This window comes from Apteryx rowi, unplaced genomic scaffold (assembly GCF_003343035.1).
Source record: "Apteryx rowi isolate R43461 unplaced genomic scaffold, aptRow1 scaffold_1278, whole genome shotgun sequence".
Taxonomy (NCBI): domain Eukaryota; kingdom Metazoa; phylum Chordata; class Aves; order Apterygiformes; family Apterygidae; genus Apteryx; species Apteryx rowi.
Window position 1 is genome coordinate 44,767 of NW_020447506.1, and position 22,303 is coordinate 67,069.

The window sequence follows — 22,303 nt, forward strand, 5'->3', positions numbered from 1 at the left end:
TCCTCTCTTCCTTTACAACCATGCAGTACCTCAGTTCTGTTCTTCCCACAGTGCCCCCCCCCCCCCAAAAAAAAAAAAGTAGGTAGTTCCTTTCTCTCTCCAAGATATACTGGAATATGTCTCTTGTCCTGTGATGTGTTTGTTTTAACTACGCGTGGATTTATTTTGGGGTAAAAACCATATATGAAGTAACAAAAGGGGATATCTCAGTTTACATAGGTAAATCATAGAGTGAAAAAGTGGAAAGAATGTTTGGCAAGAAAGTCACAGGATAAAGTTTTTATAATGATTTCAGCTGTCTGTATTTTGTTTTAGATTGACATTTGGAGTCACGGAGAGTTCCCGGTCTTTCCACAATGGGAGAAAGGACTGATTGTACAAAGTCACATAGCTCACTGGCTGAATACAGCCCCGTCAGTAAATCAGACAGGACAGATCCAAGTGACAGCTCTGAAATGCATGATGGAAACCAAAATACAATGCAACTGAAGAAAGAAATATCTTTGCTAAATGGGATAAGCCTTATAGTAGGCAACATGATTGGTTCGGGTATCTTTGTCTCTCCCAAAGGAGTTCTCATCTACAGCAAATCTTATGGATTGTCTCTAATAATTTGGGCAATTGGAGGGATTTTTTCAGTCTTTGGAGCTCTCTGCTATGCTGAACTCGGAACCACTATTACCAAGTCAGGAGCCAGCTACGCTTATATCTTGGAGTCTTTTGGGAGCTTCATTGCTTTTATTCGTTTGTGGACCTCGCTCCTAATTGTTGAACCAACTAGTCAGGCGATCATTGCCATCACCTTTGCTAACTACCTAGTTCAACCTTTCTTCCCTTCTTGTGATCCTCCATATTTTGCTTGCCGTCTCATAGCAGCTGCTTGTGAATGTAAGTATTTCTTGAAATTTACTATGGTAATTTTTTATCTAGGATTAAGCTTTATTAAAGCAAATCCTACAGAGTCCCAGAGTTGTTGCATGCTGAATCTGAAATGATTCAAGTTACAGCAGGGGTGGGGGGAAGGAAAACTTTCTAGCCTACAAATAACCTCTAGGTATGTAATCAGTGAACTAACATTTTCTCATTCAAAAGCAAAACAAGATATTTGACTCTTCAGAGTTTACTTATGTGGGAGAAATGCATGGGGTAACTATTCCTTATCTATCTTCCTTCAGAGAGGTAGACTAAATCAAACCATGAGATACTCCCGGTGCGGTCTAAGAGCATACCTGGAGTTACTGCAGAACAGTTCGTATGCTATAAATTATGCTGTGGTTTCTCACAGTAGCATCTCAATGTAGACCTCCTTAAGTGGTTACTCTGGTTTGGAAAATGTCATTCATTCAAGATTATTCTTGATGCTTGTGTTTAACCATAGCATATTAAAAAAAAAATGTACCTGTTGTAAAGCTGTTTTTAAAAGTAGAAACTGTGTGTATAAAGAACATTGAAATGTTTATAATCAGACAGCTACTTCCATTAGTCAATATAGAAGAACAACATCAGACTGTCCACATGCTTCAAATCAGGGCTGTTCAACTGTGTCAGGAGAATGAAACTCTAATATGTGTGTCTTATTTAATTTTAGGTATTTCTTGTTGAAAGTGTTTTATTATATATACGTACCTTGCATTTCCAGTAAACACGGAAAAATACATTTTGGAATGTCAGTTATGGCAAGCATTTGTCATATTTTGATCAAAGTTGCCACGTGCTATGGAGACTGCTATCACCAACTGATGTCCATATTGGAAAGCTAAGAAGGAACTTGCTCTTTTTTACTGCCAGCAACATGCTCTAGGAAGGAGATGTGCTGTTCCTAGTTGGTTCATTTGGGGGCATCAGGGAAGGCAGTCTGAAATAGCTGTAATGTTTGTTATTAAAGTTGTCTCTGTAGGACTAGAAGAGGGAAAAGAGACAGAATAGTAGTGCATGCTTCAACCATTAGATCTCTATAACTAGTTGTAAACACTATACCTCCACCTTCCATTTTTGTAAGTTAATTTATTGACGTGGAAGCAGTAATGTGGGGAAAAAGAATTCAGTGGGAAGAATAATCACAATGTCTTTTTTTCCAAAAAAATGTTCGGACTATGAGTTTCCTCACTTCTGCTCACTTCCTCTCCCCCCCCCAAACCTGTGACCACATTTTGTTGTGACAGCTTCAGGAAGGAAAAGGAGGACATTTCATATTCCTTAAACAGGTATTATTGCAAGTTATCTTGGCACAGATTTGGGAATGTGGAGGAATCTGCTCCTTCATTTAAGACATCTTACATCTGAGGGCAATTATCCTTTTAAAAACAATCAAACAACTCCCTCCTTCTCCCCCCCCCCCCAAAAAAAAATCCCCCCACAGTTTATCACAGAGCAAGATATTAAGACAAAGTGATTCACTCCAAGGACTCCTGTTTCCTTTATTGGAAAAATAAGATGATGATTTACAGTTGATACAGAGTTAGAATGTAATGTCCTCTATACCTGGTGCTAAGAGAAGAAATTTATCACTCTTTTTTTGTGGGAATGTGACAGCAAGGTCATGCTCATGTAGATGCAAGATTCACTTTAAAAGTCCGTTCTATGGTGTAAGTGCTTGTCCTGCCCTCTTTCAGACTTCAGTACTGAGACTCTCACCCCTACTCTACTGTCTCATGTAGCTATGGCTGCTGAGGCTATGACTTCTCCCTGGCAGAGCTGATGTTGTGTGTCATATCCTGTGGATAAGTTTAATATTTTATTAATGAAGTCGTTGGAACTGGAAGTCTGAACATTGATTAGGTATAGATTGTAAGCGAGAATTTTTTTAAGTTAAAAAAAAAAAAAACTTACTAGATCTAGTGTAAGATCTGTCTTGTAAAATCCATAGCGTTACATGGTGTTACTACATCACTCATTTTGGAAATACGGCTAGCATCTGGCAGTGCAGAATGATACCTGACACTTCTCAGCAGCTTTAAGTAGCTAAGTGATAATTAAGTTGAAGAAAACAAGAGAGAATAATTTTAGTAGAAGAAAGAGGACATGGCCTGTTCAGATTCTTGATCATCTTTTTTTCTTGATTATCTTTTTCTTAAGACACCAGAGACAGTAGCTTTTCACCTAAACTGAAGACCAAGACTAAAATAAGAAAGAATTCTACACACTAAAATAAGAATTTGCACACTAAAATAAGAAAGAATTAATAGTAATTGCTCCCATATTGAAAGTTGCTATCAAAAAATCAACAGCTAAGATAAACGCTATGAGCAAATACTCTGTGGATAATGCCAATTGTTAATGCTGGAGAGCAGAGACCAAGCAGAGTTGTTGGGTTTTTTCCCTGAGAATTTCTTGGGAGTTGCTGCAGTGCTGACTTTTGAAATTTGATACAGCTGTTTTTTCGCCCCTCCTCATCTTGCCAAGCTCAGTGGAATCTGGTTCAGCCATTTCCCTTGGCCAGACTTTCTAGTCTGCTAGTGCCATGCTTTTATGAGATCATTACCTTTCTTTTGTTACTGTTTTTAAATGATTACTTTTTTACTTGGTGGCTGCTCTAAGTGGATTTATATCTTAATAGTATTCTTGGGTATGGGAAAGGAAATAATTTCCTTTCATTCCTTCCTTTCAGTCAATCCTTTCATTTAATTTTGGTTTGCTACTACCTCAGTTCTCAATTATTTGAATTTTTATTTATGCATATATTTAAAATACACAGTACAAGAAAACTGTACAGAAGTATAAAGTGCACTAGAATATAACCACTTTAATACTACGTGCCAATGGAAAACTTGAGATTTGAGGAAAATGCTTTTAAACTTCAGGGTTGGAATCGATAATTTAATGATAATCTGGATAAGAAAAAAAAATTCACCAAATGAATATTTTGTTGAATAAAGRACACTAAAGATACAGAGCCCTTTTCAACGTTCAGCATCTGAATTCAGGCAGAGGTTGTCTGGCTCTCCACTTAAGAAAAAGTAATGGATGCAAAAGAGAACTGATGAGACCTATGGGAACAATGTATTTCAACAATAGCTTGAAAAGAGTTTTTACTGAGGAAGTTGATCATATGAGTAGGTTACTCATGGCAAAATACTTGCGAAATCTGAAAGTCTCACATCAGTACAATTCTCATCTTGTGAAATAGGTCTGACAGTTTTATTTTGGGGTACAGGGAGAAATTTATTCAGAATACACATTGCTTACCACCAACTTCTTAAAAATCCAGATTGATGTTGCATTACCTGTAGAATATATTTTATTTCAGATCTATTCTAACCTTGCTTAGTAGCACAGTTTAACAGAGCTGGAGAAGGATATTAAATCACCTGTGACCATATTCATTATTGCAAATAAATTAATGTTTTGAAGCTCTTAAAGCTGTAAAATTCTGTGGATGTTGAACTGGTCTTCAGGCTAACAAGGAAAGGATAAAACAATTAAAACATTTTTTAATAAGTTTGCCTAAAGGGATTTCTAGGTAATCTTTCATTAATCAGAACAATGTTGCTAAATTAAAGTGAATCATTTCATGTAAGTGATTTCTTTAGCTTCAGGATAGTTGCAGAATGCAGCTCACGAGGAGTAAAATTAGGAAAACAGGCATATGATCAGAGGGCATCTGATGTGGGGAAGGTCTTTCCTTCCCTCTTGAAAAAGTATGTATTATGAATCTTTAGAACATCTGTTTCCTACTGTTTTGTTTAAACCAGTGTATTTTGAGTACCAGTGTGTTTTGCTTAGTTTAGCCCAAATACTAGTATAACAGGTAAGTGTATATTAAGATAGTCATGGAAAAATCTTTGAAAAATGAATTAAACTGAAAATTGATCAAATTGTCTTTTTACTTTTCTTTGTTTTCTTCTAGGTCTTCTAACATTTGTAAATTGTGCCTATGTTAAATGGGGAACACGGGTGCAGGATGTATTTACTTATGCTAAAGTCATTGCTCTTATTGTCATCATCATAACTGGACTTGTTAAAATCTGCCAGGGTAAGCTTATAAAACTAAAGTAAAGGTTTGTATATATCAGTTAGGTTGAATAACTGGTCTAGAAACTGTAAATATCTCTTTATAGGAGTTATCAAATGCCTCAGTAAGTGCATAGTATAGCCACTTAGAAAACACCGATAATGCCAACGTTAGGAATAAATGTCATGATAAGCTAGCCTATCTTAGTTGACTTTGAGCTAGGTAAAAGAAGGTAACTGATTGCTCAGCCGTATTGTGCAATTTACAGCCTGTGGTATGGAATAATAAGGGAAATGAAAACAGCAAAATACAGAGGTTGCGAAATATGATAGGAGTGGAGAAAGCTGTAAATTCCCATAAAGGGGTGTACTGCTTTACACTGAGGTTAATTGAAAATTGTTTTTATACGATGAATTTTGTGTGACTCAGAGTGACAGAACTTTGGTAGAAACAGATAAGCAAACTTGTGAAACAGAAGCTCTTTTTTGCTGAAATCCTGAGTTCTGTTATAGTGTTGAGAATTAGAAAGTTGCTGTCTTTGGAATTTTTTTTTTTTCCCGTTAGGCATTGTGCCTTCAAGTTAGATGAGAACAATTCTGAACTAAGATTTATTCTTATCCCTTCCTTTTGCAGAAGATTTATTGTTGTGTTAGCTTAAAAAAATTAGCCTGCTTTCAATGCTGCCCCGAAGGTGTTTCCCTGGCAATGTGTCCTTTGCTCGAGGCAATTATTGTTGAAAGTTCACGTTCAACATAATTATCATCTGAAGGAAACAAGAATATGCATACGTGAGCACCATACCAGTATATTCGGTCTTTAACATGTCTGCACCATCTTTTGTTTTGTAGATACTGAGTGTATTTACTACTAACTTCCTTGATGTTGTCTCCCTTTTCTGTTCCTAACTCAGCAGTTACTTTGCCTTTGTTTGTGCCAAGGGACTAGCAGTCAGATTAGGGTAAAAAGTAGGAAGGAGAGAGATGCTAAGTTATAGCAGGGAACTCAAATACTTGGCTGGCCAGTTTTGATAAGTCTAAATATTTCTGGATGCACACTACAATGCACATTTTGGAATTAAATAGTAGCTTGCCCGTCTGTATTTAGTGTCTTGTGCATGTCTGTATATATAAAATTATTATGCTGACATTCATCAGCTTGTCTTGACTTGCTTAAAGTCAAAAGGTAATGTAAGTTCTCACAAATTATTAATTAATAGTGTTTTATGTTAATTCCTGTCAGTTTTCTGTTTTCAACAACGACAACTCAATTTTCATATTTTTAACAGACACAGTCACAAATTTTCAACATTTTAATATGGGCTAAGTATTCACAATAGAATATTAACTGTAGTGTAGTAATCAGTGAATGTTTTGCTAAAAAGAAAGTACAGACATTAAAAAATACTAAAAGAGATCTACGCTTTGTAAATCTGCTTAGTTTTTTTGTTATTGTTCATTAGTAATCTTAAAATCAGCAGCAATTTTTCTTTTATACATCAGCTAAATGATTCAAAATTTAAAAGGATACAGCAGGATAGAGTGGATAATTTTATAAATATATACGTTGTAAAAAAAAAAAAAAACTGGTAGCTTGAATACTGTCACTGCCAGTTTTTTTGTAGCTTAGTCTGGCATTTAATATTCCTGAAGGTTTTGTGCTGTTGTGAACAAACTAGGTGCTTAATTATGGAGCAATGTCATCCACAGAGCATAATTTTTAGTGGTTTAAATGTTATGATTATTTTCATGGCTGAAGCACACAACAGAATTGGAAAAATGGCTTAATAAGCAGCCTTGAAGGAAATTAGCCTTTCTGAGTTTTTGTATTTGTTTACCAAATTCAAAAAAATTACTTGCTATATTTTATTYTCCTGTACATCATTGTGTTTCCTCCATACACAGGACATTCAGCACACTTTGAGAACTCTTTTGAGGGATCCTCTTTTGATATTGGAGACATTTCCCTYGCACTCTATTCTGCCTTGTTCTCTTACTCTGGTTGGGATACGCTCAATTTTGTAACGGAAGAGATCAAAAACCCGGAAAGGTAAAAGACTTGAATTTTCTAAACCTGAACAGTTCCTAAGTTACTCATCTTGTGGCTGTCTTTCACTGATGAGTTCTGAGCCTATACAGAAATAAGCAGAACTACTTCACTCTGAGATGRTAAGGCTGTAAACAACACAAACTAGAAATTATTAAATTCATACTCCATTAAAAGATGAAAAATGTTAAGAATAAATAAGTCTAGATGATTGCAGGATGTTGTATACAGTGCTTGGTAAGTTTTTAGTTCAAGCTGTTGCGTGCCATTCTTTACAAACAGATGTTAATATTGTGTTGTAACAATTACATTAGTGTAGTCTGTGCTGTGTTTACATCTGTGCAATAATTCTGATTTATTCTAAAAAAAAAATAGTTATCTTTTCCATGAATCTATGCTGCAAAAGTGTGACTGACTAAACTCTTTTATCTTTGTTCAGTTGTGAGTCTATAAGCAAACGCCTTTATGTTAAATATAGAATCCTATTTAATCACTTTTACTTCCTATTATAAACAACAGCTCAGATTGCTACACCTGGAAGATAAAGAATGGAAGAATTTCAATTCTCCCAGCTGATTTGACTTTTGTCAGAAGTTTGTTCTCTTACCCCTGAGTTCTATGCTGTGCGTTTTTTATTTAACCTGTAAAGTTGCCTATAAAAAGATAAAATTTTAACTCTTAAAAATAGCTATTTTTAATTGAACTGAATTTCAGATTGACAGTGTTTCCTTAAATTATCTTTCAAGGATTTGTTATATGTATTCAGAAGAGACTTGCATTTTACATTTGCGTCTGTCATTCAATGCTTAAAGTTTTATTTTCTGCTGAAAGAGCTCCCCTTTGAGGTTGCAATACCTTTTCATCTTTTTAAAGTTGCTATATTGTTCTGCATTATCAGTCGGATAACTCTTGTAATAGATGCGTTGTTTTGAAAAATAGTTTTTCTGATATGATACATACATATATGATATATCAGATATCCGACAGGATATTTTTTTCGTAATTATTTGATCTGTAATGCTCTTGTGCTCATCCTGTCAAAGCTGTAATCCACAAGTTAAATTTGAAATGGTCCCTTGGCTTTGATCTTGGGTGGTCTGAAGTACTTAAGTGGATTTCACAGTGGTTTTCTAATTCTATTTCTTCTCTGTGCTGAGGTCCAATGGACTTTTGCTGTGGATGTGCAACCTGAAATCAGAGCCAGAACTCCCACTTACTGATTTTTTTTTTTCCTTTTTCTTTTTTCTTGCCTGTACAGCATCAGACAAGCCCAGATGGAGTCTGGGCTTCACAAAATTTTTGAGGAATCTTCCAAAATGCATTTCATTTTTCTATTTTGTTGGGGGGGTTTTGTTCTTGAAAATTGTGTTTGTGTTCATGTCAAATGCTCATTCATGTCACCATTCTGTATTTGATTTCGAAGTGGACGGGTGGGAGAGGAACACTTTCAACTTTGCTTCCCCTTTCAGGGCATCTGAATATCCCTGCAAGCTCTGGGGAGAGAGCAAGSCTGAGAAAAAACAGAAACTAAAAGTCTGCTTTTTCTCTGTGGAGCTTCTCACCATGGAGCTCCAGCCTTGGGGCTGTGAGTTTGTGTGCCCTCACGCCATGTGGGATCCCTGCTTCTCCATGCAAAGTCAGAGAGACAACCAATCTCCTGGGCCTTTGGGAAAATAAGGGGGAAGACTGGGCAAGATGAGGCTCCTCTTGGAGGAAGGCGTACTTGCAAAGCTAGATCAGGGAAGAGCAGCGTGGTGTCTGAAGCTAGAAATGAAAGCATACCAAGGGGAAATTRCACCTGAATTCTTGCTGTCTCCTCTGTTTGCTTTACTCTGCCACATCTTTGCTTGCGAAAGCCCCATGTTCACATTATCCTGTCTTTGTTGTGGATTGCCATGACTTGCCATTTTGCTGATTTTTGTGGCAACTTGATGGGATAATGGTAGCTTAGCTGGCTGATCCTAATACCTCCATCTCTTCCCCTTTCCTATAAGGCGAAGCCCTCAACTTCCATATCATCTGTGTTGCTTTTACCTTTCCCATTTTTCTGCCCTCACTTAATACCCACTTTATGTCCTGGGGATTAGGTATTCAGACAGGTATCTTTGCAGTTTTCTTAGTGAGRCATTGGGAAAAAACTATGAAGTGTTGAAGATACTTAGAAACTGCAGCATAAATGAAGTCTATTTAAAATTCCTGGTTGCTGCCAGAGAGATGCTTATGCAAGGCATAAGCGGTGCAGTSAGTGAAGTACAATATGAAAGTGTTACCTTTTAGGTAGCCAAGAAGAGCAGTGTCCATGTGACCTCATCTTAGCTGTTCTAAACAAAACTGTTCAAAAAATGAACACGAACAAATATCTAGAACTTGGTGGTATTCCTCAAGAACTGGAACATGGGGGAAAAAGGGGTGAGCAGACGTGGGAGAAAAAGGGGTAAGCAGAGAGGTGTTAGTTTGCTGAATTTACAAAATTATTCAGAGTAGTAAGAACAAGGGCAATTGTAAAGAATTTTTGCAGGGCCTTGTGAGACTGAGTAGTAATCTGTGCAATAGAATAGCAGTTAAAATTCAGCATAGCTAATTGTGAASCAATGCCCATGGGGCATAACAGCTCCTGCTTTACACTTAAAAGTGATAGGCTTTGAGTTAATAAGTACCACCCAGGAGTAAGATCTTGCAGTTATGATGGAGAGTTTTCAAAACCCTGGCTCAGTGCTCACTAGAGGCCAGAAAAAGCTAATAAAATGTTAGGAATTGTGAGGAAAGGGAGAGCAAAACAAACATCATTATACCCCGAAAAGTCAGTGGCTCACCCACAGTTTGAATACTGTGTGCAGCCCTGGCCCCGTCCTATGAAAGAGGATACAAGAGATGTTGTAAAGATTCAGAGAAGGACAGCAAGGGTGATCCAAGATATGGAAATGCTTTTCTGTGAGGAAAAAACTGAAAAGGCAGCGATCCTCAGCCTGAGGAAGAGATGAATTAGGTAGGCTGTAGCAGAGGTCTAAAAAACCTTAGAGTCACAGAGAAGCTAGTAAAGAATTGCCTCCAGTTGTCCAACACAASAACTAGAGCAGTGATGTGAAGCTGGCAGGAGCTGGGTTCAAAACAAACAAAAAGAGGTGGCTTTTCCTACAGCGGGGGATGGACTTGTGGAGCTGCTTGTCGGGAAGAGACTAAACCTGGTGCTTGGAAGAATTTACTAAATAGACAAACCATGTCAGGTTCAGGAAATGTTCTCAAAATAGCTGTAGGTTGGAAAAATATTGAAGGTATTTACCATATATGCTTGGCCTCTTCCTTCTCTTCTGCAGGCATGTATAACTATTTGTTTTGTTAACAAAAGTTTAAAACATTCATTCAAGAAAGCTCATCTGTCAGGAAGGATATGAATGTTCTTAGAAATTTGCCTGCCTTTTACAAACTGCCAGCTTAAATTAAATCTTACCTGTTCATGTTTAGAGTTTGGTTTGCAGTGTTTTCACATTACTTCTAGACATTACTGTCCTGCGTGTTTGCTGATAAGATACACTTCATCCGGAGTGTACAGCTGGGYAGCAGTTTTGGATCTCTACCTTCTGCAGAGATCCAGGCTAATTCATTTGATCTCTGCTGCGATGACAAAGGAATGCGGATGAGATGATCAAGATTTTGTTTCGATTTAGAGGATTGTACTGCATCAGTTCTAGAAATAGGTACTAGAAGAGCAGCAGCATTCCCCAGGTGGAATGAATGCAGTGGCTCAGAGCTCTGCTCCTTTTGGTCTCCTCCTAGTTGTGATAAACAACATGGTTAGCAGGAAACAATTGCAGATGTGTGACTTTGAAGGCCTGTGATGACTGATCTGGAAACCCTGAAATTAGCATACTTGAAGAGCAGTTGCATAGAATCACCTTTTCCACATAATTTAGGTTTAAAGTTCCATTGCAATTAGAAATTCTAGCTTTTCTGGTATTTTACATTAGAATTTCTAGTTTTAAACCAAACTCTGCCAGAGATAGCTCTTTTGAAATCTTTTTGTGTCTTTACACCTTTTATCTCTGAAATGAGGGATGCAAATTCATAAGGTAATTTTATTATTAATGGAAAWTTTTTTCCTTTTTTTTCTCTCTTACAGGAACTTGCCACTGGCTATTGCAGTGTCTATGCCAATTGTGACTGTTATCTATATTATGACCAATATAGCTTATTACACAGTGCTGGATATTAATGCTGTTCTTTCTAGTGATGCTGTGGCAGTGGTAAGTTGACTATGTAGCATTTTGCTATACTATCACTTTTTCACATTTTAGGGATGCATTTATTTTTGAGGAACAAAACAGGAAAAATCCTTAGTTCCTTATGCTACTTCACTGAATACAGAACAACTCATCCTGAATAACTTAGTCTTAAATAGGAAAGTAACTAATGAATTTATGTATAGTAATAACAATAATATCAGGTTTATTAAAATAAGCACAGATCCAGCCTCTTAATGTATTTTGCAAAGAACCTGACTGGACTTGTTCACTTTGAGTTGATTGTAATGAGACTGATTAGTACTTAATCCTGTTTTTTGTTACTTCATGCTACAGTTGAACAAGCTGAAGTAGTAGGCAGAACAGTGTTGCGTTGAGCTACATTGTGTTGAGCTAATCTTTGCTGTAAAGCATATCTGTAAATGGATGTGTTGCAGCTGAGTTATGACAAAGTTTAGCTCTATATCACTCATCTTAATAACTTAAATCACTCTCTTCCTTACACCATTAATTCCAACAACTTTCGACATTTTAAAATTCATTATTTTTGTATATAGATTGAAGTTGGAATCCCATTAAAATATATAAGCTTCTTGAAGTGAAAGATGGTCAAAACATGTTTATATATAAAGCTAATCATTAAACAAAGGTGAAGGGTTTTTTTCCTCTATAGGTAGAAAATTAATTGAACACTTCTGGTTATTGTATCCTTTAGATATGAGACCTGGAAAATATTGTCTTCTGTTGGGTTATTTWCACTGGAGGAAAAGAAATAGCCTTTCTCCTATTTAGATTCCTGTTGCGCTTCTAAAACTTAAGTAGCTAGACATTGGTCACAGAGTTCAAAATGAAGGAAGTATTTTTGTCTGTTTCCAGACAAAAACTAGCTTAGCAAATCAGCAAACTCATTTCAGGTATTTAGGGAGAACGTTTCACTGCAGTATTTATTTGACTTTCTTTCAAACTTGAGAAATATTTGTATTTAGTGTAAGCTTTCAAAATAGATTGTGGTAAACGTAAGCTGTGACATATTGTATAATTATGAGGATGCTTATTTCAAAATGTGTTGAAAGTAAATAAATGTAATTCTTAGCCTCTGATTAGCTGGAATATGGAAGTACAGAGTTATTTGTTTTTTAACAGCACATTTTATGACAAAACACTTCAGAATGAAACAAATGAAGATGTGGATGAAAAATATTTAATTCTGAATCAGCATATGCTAAGGTATAACAAAGCCACCAGGAATATTTATTTCTGTTGTAGGYTATATTATCCCACGTAGTGGCTTTTATTATATTAAGTACCTTCCAGTGACTCATAATGATATTTCAAATTTTTGTTTAGAATTAACTAATCCAGGCAAAACTAAAAGCCAATACACAGTTCACTGTCTGTCCTGACTTTCCRGTACTGATTTCTGTAAAGCCATACAGTACCGTCCCTTCGGACAGGGACTTGGAAAATACATTCCTTTAGCAGCAATGAGGTGCTCCAAACCCTGCCTGTCCCCTAGCAGTATATTGTGCCTACTTTACTGCTTCTGCTTTTTGTCATCGCAGAGGTTTATCTGGCCATATGGTGAAACAGGATCAGGAAAACTGATCCGCCTCGGGGGAGAGGTTCACTGCATGGCCTCTCTGATCTTTGTGGCTGTACAGAGCAGGTGGTTGCGCTGCAGCAGGAATGGGTGGCCAGGTAAAGGGAGGAACTGGGGGCAGGGAGGGGTGCCTGAGCCTTACTGCACGTTTGAAACCCAGGGCTAATTTCTCTATGATTTTATGTACACTTCATTTAGTTATGTGACTTGGTTCTTGATCAAAAGTGGCATTATGTTCATTTGCCTGTGTGTGTTTACATTTATGTATGTATAAACGCACACTGTTCTCAAAACTGGGCCGATCAAGTTTCCTCTCTAGTGTGGCGTGCTTCTGGACCTGGAGGAGAAAAGAGGAAGACCTAACAGTGGCAGAAAGGCTTCAGTCCATCTAACTGTATGCAGTGAAATTGGGTGAACAGAATGCCACTTATGAAAAATATTACTTGAGATTCCCAAAGCTGTTAAGGGATTTACATCTAGTGCCAATTTTAACTTATCTGAACGAATGACTTTGGAATTCTAAAGCTGTGCTTTTTTAGCAGATCTCAGGATTGTCAAATACTTGCACTTAAAAGTTTAACTAAYGTTTTATCTAAAGGCATTTTTGCTGAGACATCTCATCAGCTGGCAGACAATGTTCTGCTGATCGCCACTGCTTTTATTCCTTTTCCAATGACAAGGTGAAAGTTCAGCTGAAGTTTAGTACTTAGCACATGACTCATTAAAGACTCCTTTTCCTTGCTGTTATGAATCTAATTGTTCAGTTTTATGAGACGACCTTCAGGCTTGATCTGATACTAAATTAGCAAGTAGTGTGGGCCAGTAGGAGGATTTCTGTAGAGCAAAACAGTTGATGCTGAGGACTTGACACCTGTAGTGTACAAATTTCAGCAGTATTTTACTTAGGACTCCCTCTAATGTGGTCCCATGGACTGAGTGCTTGTTTGCAGCTGGAGTGCTTGTTTGCAGTAGGAGCACTCTTGGAGYGCATCTGCCAGTTCAGCTTCATCTGAAAGGAACTGAGACCACTGAACAGTGTGAGCTGAAGAGCAGCAAGTGATGATTATCCGGAGATTTGCTTCAGAAGTGCGCTTGTGATCCAAACAGAAAYACTCATGTAATTTACCCATAGACTTCTGGTGTACAGACAAGAGAGCTGGCTACTGTAATGGTCTGTATTTGAAAACCCTCCTATACTGTAGAGATTTAAAAAAATCTTCATTCATGGTGATGAAAGTTTTTCCTGAGTGGTAGAAGGGAATTTTATCTTCACTGGAATTTTTATTAAGACTCAGGGCATTGTGGTCATGGATGAATGAAGAACAGAGAAGAGAATTAAGCCAATMCAAAAACTGATGAAAAGCCACTTCGATCTGCTCGTGTATGCTCATGAATTCTACATGTGTTGTAGGATACCGATTGCTGTAGTTTCCTTACTTCTAARTAGTTGTAAGATGAAAATGATGATAATGAATTTTTAAAGAAACAGCAATAATATTGCTGCATTTCAGAGCCTTTTGTGTAATAAAGAAACAACCAAATTTAAGCTCTCCCTGTTGCTATTTTGGGAGGGAACAGAATACCTTTCTTCTGTCAAGAGGCCTTKAGCTAGAAAGGAAAAAAAGCCTTGCCATTTCCAGTTTTTAAAAGAGGATAAAAGTTGCAAGTAGAAGAAATACTAGCAATAGCGTATCTTTGCATATCACCTTGCATGTGTTCAGTGGTGGCTAGAAGTCAGAAGCAACCTTACCAAGGGTTAGTATGAAAATAAGTGCTAAAGTACCCTTCCTTTCACCTCAGCATTAGCCTCTTTTGAGGCATAGTCCTGGTGTCGGGACTACAAAACCCAGTTTCGTAAGCCCTTTTCTGTTGTCTCTGAAGTAATATTGTAACAGCTAGCTTAGAAGTTCTGCAAATGCTTTTCAGATGTTTGCTGATCATGTAAAAACTACTTCCTTTCTCAAAGATTCCTTTCAGTAGTTCACAGTTCTGACTTCTGTTTTAGCTCCTTTTGGAAACCATTACATCTCCTACTGTTAAGTTTTATACATATGAAGCAGTTGCTCTGGAGCGTGAACATGCTTAAAAGAACTTTCACCTTCTCTGTCAGTGAACCACTATATTTGCATCTGTTGAGAGCTGTTGTATTTCTTGCTTGTGAAGAGGGCAGCTGGGTCCCCAAGCACTTGATCTTTTTGGTCTGCTTCATCTTCTAACAGGAAAGAGCGTAATGGCTGCCAGCAGAGAGCTTGTTACTTGCTTCCTGTGTGTGGTCATGTCTGYTTTTCCTTCTGTGGTTGATTGAGTTCATACAATGGGTGATATTTGCCTTCTCGCTTCTATTACTCTAAAAAACTAAAAATGGATGTCAGTCGCCGATTGAAGCAAGCAGTCGGTTGCCSTGCACAGGTGGCTGTCATCTTCCTTGGAACTGCACAGCTTTGTTTGTGGCCGGAGGATAAAGATGACCGCTTCAATTGCATCTTTGTCCCCTATCCTCAGAGTCCAGCGTTGATCAGTCCAATCACACCCTGGTGTGCTCTGCTTCTAAACAGACCTGCTCTTCTTGGATGTGCCCTTTCTGATGAAACAGGAAAATGGGAGGCTGTGTCTTGTAGCTATTTTATTCTTCTTTGGTTTATAGTTTAACAAATTATGAAATTAACTTTCTTCTAAGTGAATTCAGCCAGAATTTCTAGGTTACTCTTAGACATTTGAATACTGCTTCTCTTTATTCATATGGACAGTCACTGGCTGCTTTTCTGAAGAAGAAAATTTGCCTGTCCTTAGCTGCCAGGATCATGTCCACCTTCTTTGGTTGCACTGACACTTTGCAATAAAACTCTTTTGGAAGAAATGCACGTTCTGTACCTTAATTAAGAGTTTGTTCATTGTAGAGACAGGCAGTTGTGGGCCACCACTTTCAGAGAAGGCCAGTTCAGTAAGTTGGTTTCCCTCTTTCTTGGAGCTCACCATCATTGACTACTGTGCAGAATTCCTCTTGCCAGTTACAGTAAAAGTTCTCTGGCTTTGGAGGCAAAAGTGAAGAGTTGAGCCAGCCCTGGAAAGAGTGCTACCTAATATTTTTAATATCAGAACAGTAAGAGACTTTGGAAAACATTGTACCCTTAATCTGCAGCTAGCTATTCAAATTGCTGAGAACAGGATAAACACTGGAGTCAATTTAGGTCAAGTATCTTCGCCACCACAATGATGACTTAAACTAAATGGTTTTACTGTTGGAGCTGGCGTGTGTATTTTGAATGTGGACCATGCAAAAGAGATGCCTGTCTACATGCAGTAGATGTGCAATATGTTAATGCAGTAGAGTAGTGCAGGTTTTTCTTATTTTAAGATCCTATTGAGTGACCTAAAGATGAATTTCATGCTGGACCTTGCATTGCATTGGTACCTTTTCTCCCTCTAAGAAAAGGCATTTCCAGTAATGTAAGGGGAGAATTATGCCTGTTTAAGGTTAGAATCGATCAACAGGATGGCAGTTGAAACGAGTTAAAGGAGACCTGAACGGTTTTCTTAAATTGCTTTGTATTGCACTTTGCAATTTCCTGACTCAGTTTTCAGTTGATGTTTGCTCTCACTCATTTCTTTAACTTTATGATGTTAAATTAATTTTTAATTTCTGAATGGATGCCATCCGATATCTTGACAAATGTGATCTATGGCAATGGAAGAAAACTTCAGGGACTCAGGGTTGTGGGKTTTTTTGTGTTTTTTTTGGCATGTGCAGCTTCCTGATTGCCATAAATCAGTGTTTCTTTGTTTCCTTTAGGAAGTAGCTTCCTGAGCTAGAAGTTGAGAAAGCAGGCTACAGGTCTGACTAGCAAACCTTTCTGTGATTTGGGAACTTTTTCCTTGAGGCAGAGCATAAATACAGTTAAAAGAATTAATCGCACTTCCTAGATATTAGTCAGATCACTTGCATATCCTAGAAGTCAGCAGTTAGTGGTAAGGAGATGAAGACATTATAGAACAGAGCCTGGAAAAGCTCATGTGTGTGATAGGATCTTGAAATGAGCTATGTAAAGTGGCTCTGTAGATGCCTTTTAAGCCTGCCTAGTACAAGTATCTCCTCATCTTTGGCTGTAGTTTTATATATGTTTCTGATTTATATCAGACTATGTTCCCTTTGCRTTTATCTATTTGATCAATACTGTTTTAGTACTTTGTCAGTATGACATCCTTGTTCTATGTGCTCTCAGTGTAGTCTGGCATTTTTCTTGTGCCTCTAAGTGCACTTTTACTGTGCAAAGAAGTGTGATGAAACAGTTATCTTGTGATTCCTGAAATAAATGTGGATCTTTCAAATTGTCTGGTGTGCCTGAATTACTGGATGTGAGACAGTATCCTGTGCGTTTTGTTGTGGCAGCTCTTTATAGGGGTAATTCCTGCTTCTTCCAGTTTAATCTGTTTGTACGAAACTGTTGCTTGGACATTTAAAAGATCAAAGGAGTGTTTTTGCAAACTGTTCACCTATCACAAGCTGATGATCATGAAATCAAACTAACAAAATAAAAATAAAAGGTAGTAAATCAGCCATTCATATCTTGAAACAAAGCTGTACTTCAGTTTTTAGTCCATTCTTCTGGGAGTAACATATAACACTCTAGTCATGAAGAAATGAGGGCAATTCAACTGAAAAGTGCATGGCTGGAGTTTCTTACTTCTTTCTTCATTATTATTCCCTGTTGATGGTTTGGGAAAAAAATCAGAACTAAGGGAAACAATTCCAGGTACCTGTCTTTCTATGATGTGTTTGTGTGCATATATATCTATATATATGTCTAAATATCTTTTCTGTCCAGTGGAGGGGAGGGCATAAAAGGACTTTGCCTATATTTGGACGTGCTATATAAGCCACTTAATTYTTTTACTGTTTCCTAGCTGTTAGAAGCAGTTATAGTTCAAGCCTGGRCTACAGGACATGTCAGACTGTAGCCAAGATGACAATTTAATCTCTTAATCCTTCTTGCTCTTTAGACTTTCTCAGAAGAAACCTGAGAAGAAATCCATCCTCATAGTGGTGGCTTTCTCCTGTTTTGGTGGACTAAATGCTTCTGCTATAGCTGCCTCCAGGTAGGCTCCTCTGTCATCCTCCACATGTCGCTGTGAATGCTCCATTCTTTCCCCTGTTGCCAGCTCATTTGGTTTTTTTTATAAATGCACTTCACTACTTCCAGAAGTAGTGGTAGTTAAGGTGGAACTTGTCAGATGCTCAGTTCAGAGCCCCAGACTCAWTTGTGGAGGATCCATGATTGTATGATTATGGTTTTAGCAGAAAGCAGCCACTAACTCTTCTCCCTCCCCCTTTTTTTCCCTCTTGGTACAGTGCACCTGGTCTATGTGCTTGATAACTTGATTGCTTTTTGTATCTTTTCTCTGCCCATCTTTCTTACGCAAAATAACCCTCTGACATGCACAGATAGTTGAATGCCTTTTGTGGCCACTTTTACTTACATTTCAGTAACACTTTCTGTGAGAAACACTGTAGACATCTTTGTTTCTTGGCATCTGTTAAAATGAGAGTGTTGAATTTATAAATATGTACTCTGAAAGGTAAAAATGTGTTTTTGTCTCAGTAATAATACAAAAGCTTGGCAGACTTTTTTGTTGGAAGTGAGGGTGATACCTTGTCAGAAAACACCTGCATAGATGCTTGAATCTATATTTGTCATTTTAAGCTAGTGAATATCACTTGGAAGTTTAACCAAACTTCAGGTATGTGTCAAATGAACAACTATATTTTGCTGAAAGATCATTTTGCAAACAGATCTACTTGGCAGACCAAGCAACTTCCTAGATCGTCCTAAATTAAAACTCTTTTGTATTATCTCACTTAAGGAAAAATTAAGCTCTTGAAATTAGCGCTCTGCTCCTTGCTSTCTCAGGAATCCCAACTACAGCGTTAAAAAGTTCATCTTGGATGTCACAGTACTTGGTAAAGGCTTTCAATTTGGTAAAGGCTATTCTTTCTGTCAAAGAGGCTGGCTCRTACAGATCTAGAGAAAAATAATTAATTATTTAGACTTTGAGCTGGACCAACAGTTGTAACATACCATATAGCTGCAAGCCTGCATCCAGAACACCTTGAATCTGTATCGTCATCTGTGTATAATTTCTGGAAGTGATATCATAGCTTTGCCTGAACTCTTTCTGGATTCTGCTGCTCATATGAGTGACTACCATTTTCTAGGATGTGTGAAACAACATTAGGACACCTTAGAAAGATAGGATATGCATTATTGGATAGAATTGGCCTTTGATTTGGTTCACAATCTGGCATTCCATGCTAGCCCATTACTAGATGTTTCAAAAGGAAATGGAAGATGCTTACAAGGGACAAACACCAACCTGTCTTCTGGGGAAACAGATATTCCAAATGACTTACAAGCTGATGCGTATTCTGCAGCATAAGATTACATCCTTATGTTTTCCCTTTCTTCCTTAACTTTAGCTGTTAATATTACTTATCTAAATGCTTATCCTTTAGACAACCTTACTAAACATCTTAATTCTCTAATATCTTCTTGGAGTTCTATATCTTACTTTTGCATATTAAAAAAAGAATTCTCTAGCAGTTTTATGGTTGGCGTCTAGTAATTTTGCTTGCTGTTTGGCTTCAGAAATAAGGCCGTCCAGGTTTAAATCTTCYTTTAGAATATTGTAACAGTTGCCTGATAGAATTTTCATCTCCTTCTCGTTCTTACTTGCTGTGGAGAAATTGTCAAAATTCTTTCACTGGATCATTATGAATTACATTCTGCTTTGGGAGACCAGTTTTCTCGGAGCTGCTTTTATTTCAAATCCAATAAGGATCTGAGAAAAGCACTGTGGGTTCTAGTAATTATTTATTCTTGGTAATTATTTATTCAGCAGAAATCTTTTATGTACAGTAATGTAAATTATTAGGTGGTTTTTTTTCAGTTTCAGTGGAATGAAAATGGTCATTCCATGGTATATAGAACATAATTCTTATGGCATGGTCTTCTGCTAAATTGATGTTCTRGTTTCTGCATCAAATTGAATTCATACATGGTTTAGTTCTTTCATTTATACTTTTCTGTTAGTTTTTATAATTTCTATGGGAATTTGTGCATGTGTTTTGGTTTTTTTTGTGTTCTTCCCCTCTGTTGAAGCTCTACTGTGAGGGAAGCTATACTAATGTATATAAACTATCTAAAACAGTTCATGGGGCAGGGAGAGAAGGTGCTTTTACAAGAGTCGGGGTGACTAACACAGCTGATATATTGACTTTGAACCATTTGGCAAGGTTCCTCTTGAAATGATTATAGATAGACTTTTGCATTGGCCTTTAGCAGCAGGAAATCCTATCTGCCTCTCCTGAGGCTAAACTAAATTACCTGAAAGGATGGAATAAATTTTTAGTGTAGGTGATAGCGTGTAGCTAAGCAGAGTTGGAGTCTGACCCTTAAGCTGGATAACGCGCTGAACAAAGCACTTTGTCAACCCAGACAAAGAACAGGAAACTTAAAATGGGCAAGCTGTGTTTTACGTCAGTGAAACTTCTGAAATTTACAGTTTAAAGATTGAAACTGTGCAGGGTTTTGCTCATAAAAATCAATCACTCATTTCACAAAGAGTCAATATTAATTTGCTTAGGCTTTTTTGGTCTATAAGAACATTTAGATAACAGATCATACTGCATTACTTTTGGTGATCTTGTTCCAGGAGTAATTAAATCAAATTTGTCCACCTTTAAATCCAGATAGCTTTGTATGCTACAAATAAAGACTGGTTAAGTTAAAGTACAGTCATTTAAAAGGGAGGTTGGGAGTCTTCAAAATATTAACTGTTGTGGTTAAAAACTGATTTGAAGAAGACTTTCGTAATAGAAAAGACAGACCTGTACAAAGCTGAACTAGTACGTATGCTTTTATGGTTAAGGGTCACTGTGTTCTTGAAAATGATAAAGCAAAAGAGAGTTGAGAAGGTGACTTAGAGAAAAGTTCATAAAAAGACTTAGATGACTGCTGCCTGCTGAGATGTAAAATGTTTACTGTGTGTATTCTGATACTCACGAAATCTTTGTGGTTTGCAAAAGTAGCGTTACAATTTCAGTTGAACACCATTTATCTGTAAGTAGGAGTAGGTACCTTTCTATAAATAGTGATTTAGTGATGTCTAATGYGGACACCATCCCTTTGCTACCATGACTGTTAGTTTGCTTCAGAAAGAGAAATCATGGAGGTGACTTAGCTATTAGTAAATAAAATTGGGGTAGGAAGGCTTTTTGCCCCTCTCTGAACACAGCACTAACRGATTTTTGCTTGCTTCACACATGTTAAAGGTACAATACTCAGACTGAGACACATGATTTTGAACAGCTGTCTGTCTTCATGTACTAAACTTCTTGTGGTTTTTTTTTGGTTGTTTTTTTTTGAATATTCTTATACTTGATATTGTAAGAATATGTCTTCTTTCCTCCACCCAGGATGCTAAACAGAATTGACCAGGACAATATCTTGCGAATTATTATGCACTTGCATTATATTTCCCAGGTCACTGACAGTTGATGACTCTTACTACTTGCTATGAAACTTTGATGTTCCTGGCTTCTTGATTTCAGAGCGTTGTCATGGAAAGTCACCCCAGAGGCCTGCAGTATTGTCTAGCAATAGTAACAAATGAGTTGGACTGTGATAAAACACGTGCTGTGTTGGTTGCCATGCCAGGCTGTGAGAGTAGAGCTCAAAGGACCTGTTACTGCTGCTCAAGGCGGGGGAAAGAGGTTGCATAGGAAATAGAAAAAGAAGGAAAATCAAGTAGAGAGATGGCAAGAATAGTGTCCACAAACAGTAGGTCCAATAATGGCTATGTTTATAATCTGCGGTATGAGACTTCTCTTTTAGGATACCTAATCCTTTTTTTTAATTTTTAGACTTACCTTTATTGATTCTCTGTAATCAGTAGGTTATACTAGAATTCTGTAGTTAAATTAGATAATAAAATATATTAGGACGGGTGAGAAGATTCTAAGAGCACTTGGTTTTCCTTTTTGAGCGTTACAGTCATACCTTGCTTTATTGCACTTTGCAGATATTGCGTTTTTTACAAATTGAAAGTTTGTGGCAACCCTGCGTGGAGCAAACCAATCAGCACCATTTTTCCAACAGCATGTGCTCACTTCGTGTCTGTGTCACATTTTGTACACTGTTTTTTAGACATAATGCTATTGCACACTTAATAGACTACAGTATACTGTAAACATGAATTTTTTTTTTTTCCCAGTGCATATAAAAGTTATGTGACTTGCTTTATTGCAATATTTGCTTTGTGGCGGTGGTCTGGAACTGAACCCCCAATATCTCTGAGGTGTGCCTGCATTTTTGTGAGCAGAAAATGCAAGGTCAGGTGCTTTGCTGAAGAAGTTTGTACTTGCTTGGAATCTATTAGTAAATTAAAAAGCTGTATGCTTTTCATGTGTGGCATTAT

At 37.3% G+C, this 22,303-nt stretch overlaps 1 protein-coding gene across 1 annotated transcript in view; it reads left to right on the forward strand.

Moving 5' to 3' along the window:
• Nucleotides 1–319: 319 nt before the first annotated feature.
• The window catches only part of LOC112961082 (Y+L amino acid transporter 2-like), a 29,733-nt gene continuing 7,749 nt past the window's right edge, over nt 320–22,303 (forward strand). Inside the window, exons 1-4 of the mRNA XM_026055923.1 lie at nt 320–888; nt 4,847–4,972; nt 6,853–6,997; nt 11,112–11,235. Of these exons, the coding sequence (XP_025911708.1) occupies nt 357–888; nt 4,847–4,972; nt 6,853–6,997; nt 11,112–11,235 (927 nt within the window). The 5' untranslated portion in view covers nt 320–356. The remainder of the gene's footprint in view (nt 889–4,846; nt 4,973–6,852; nt 6,998–11,111; nt 11,236–22,303) is intronic.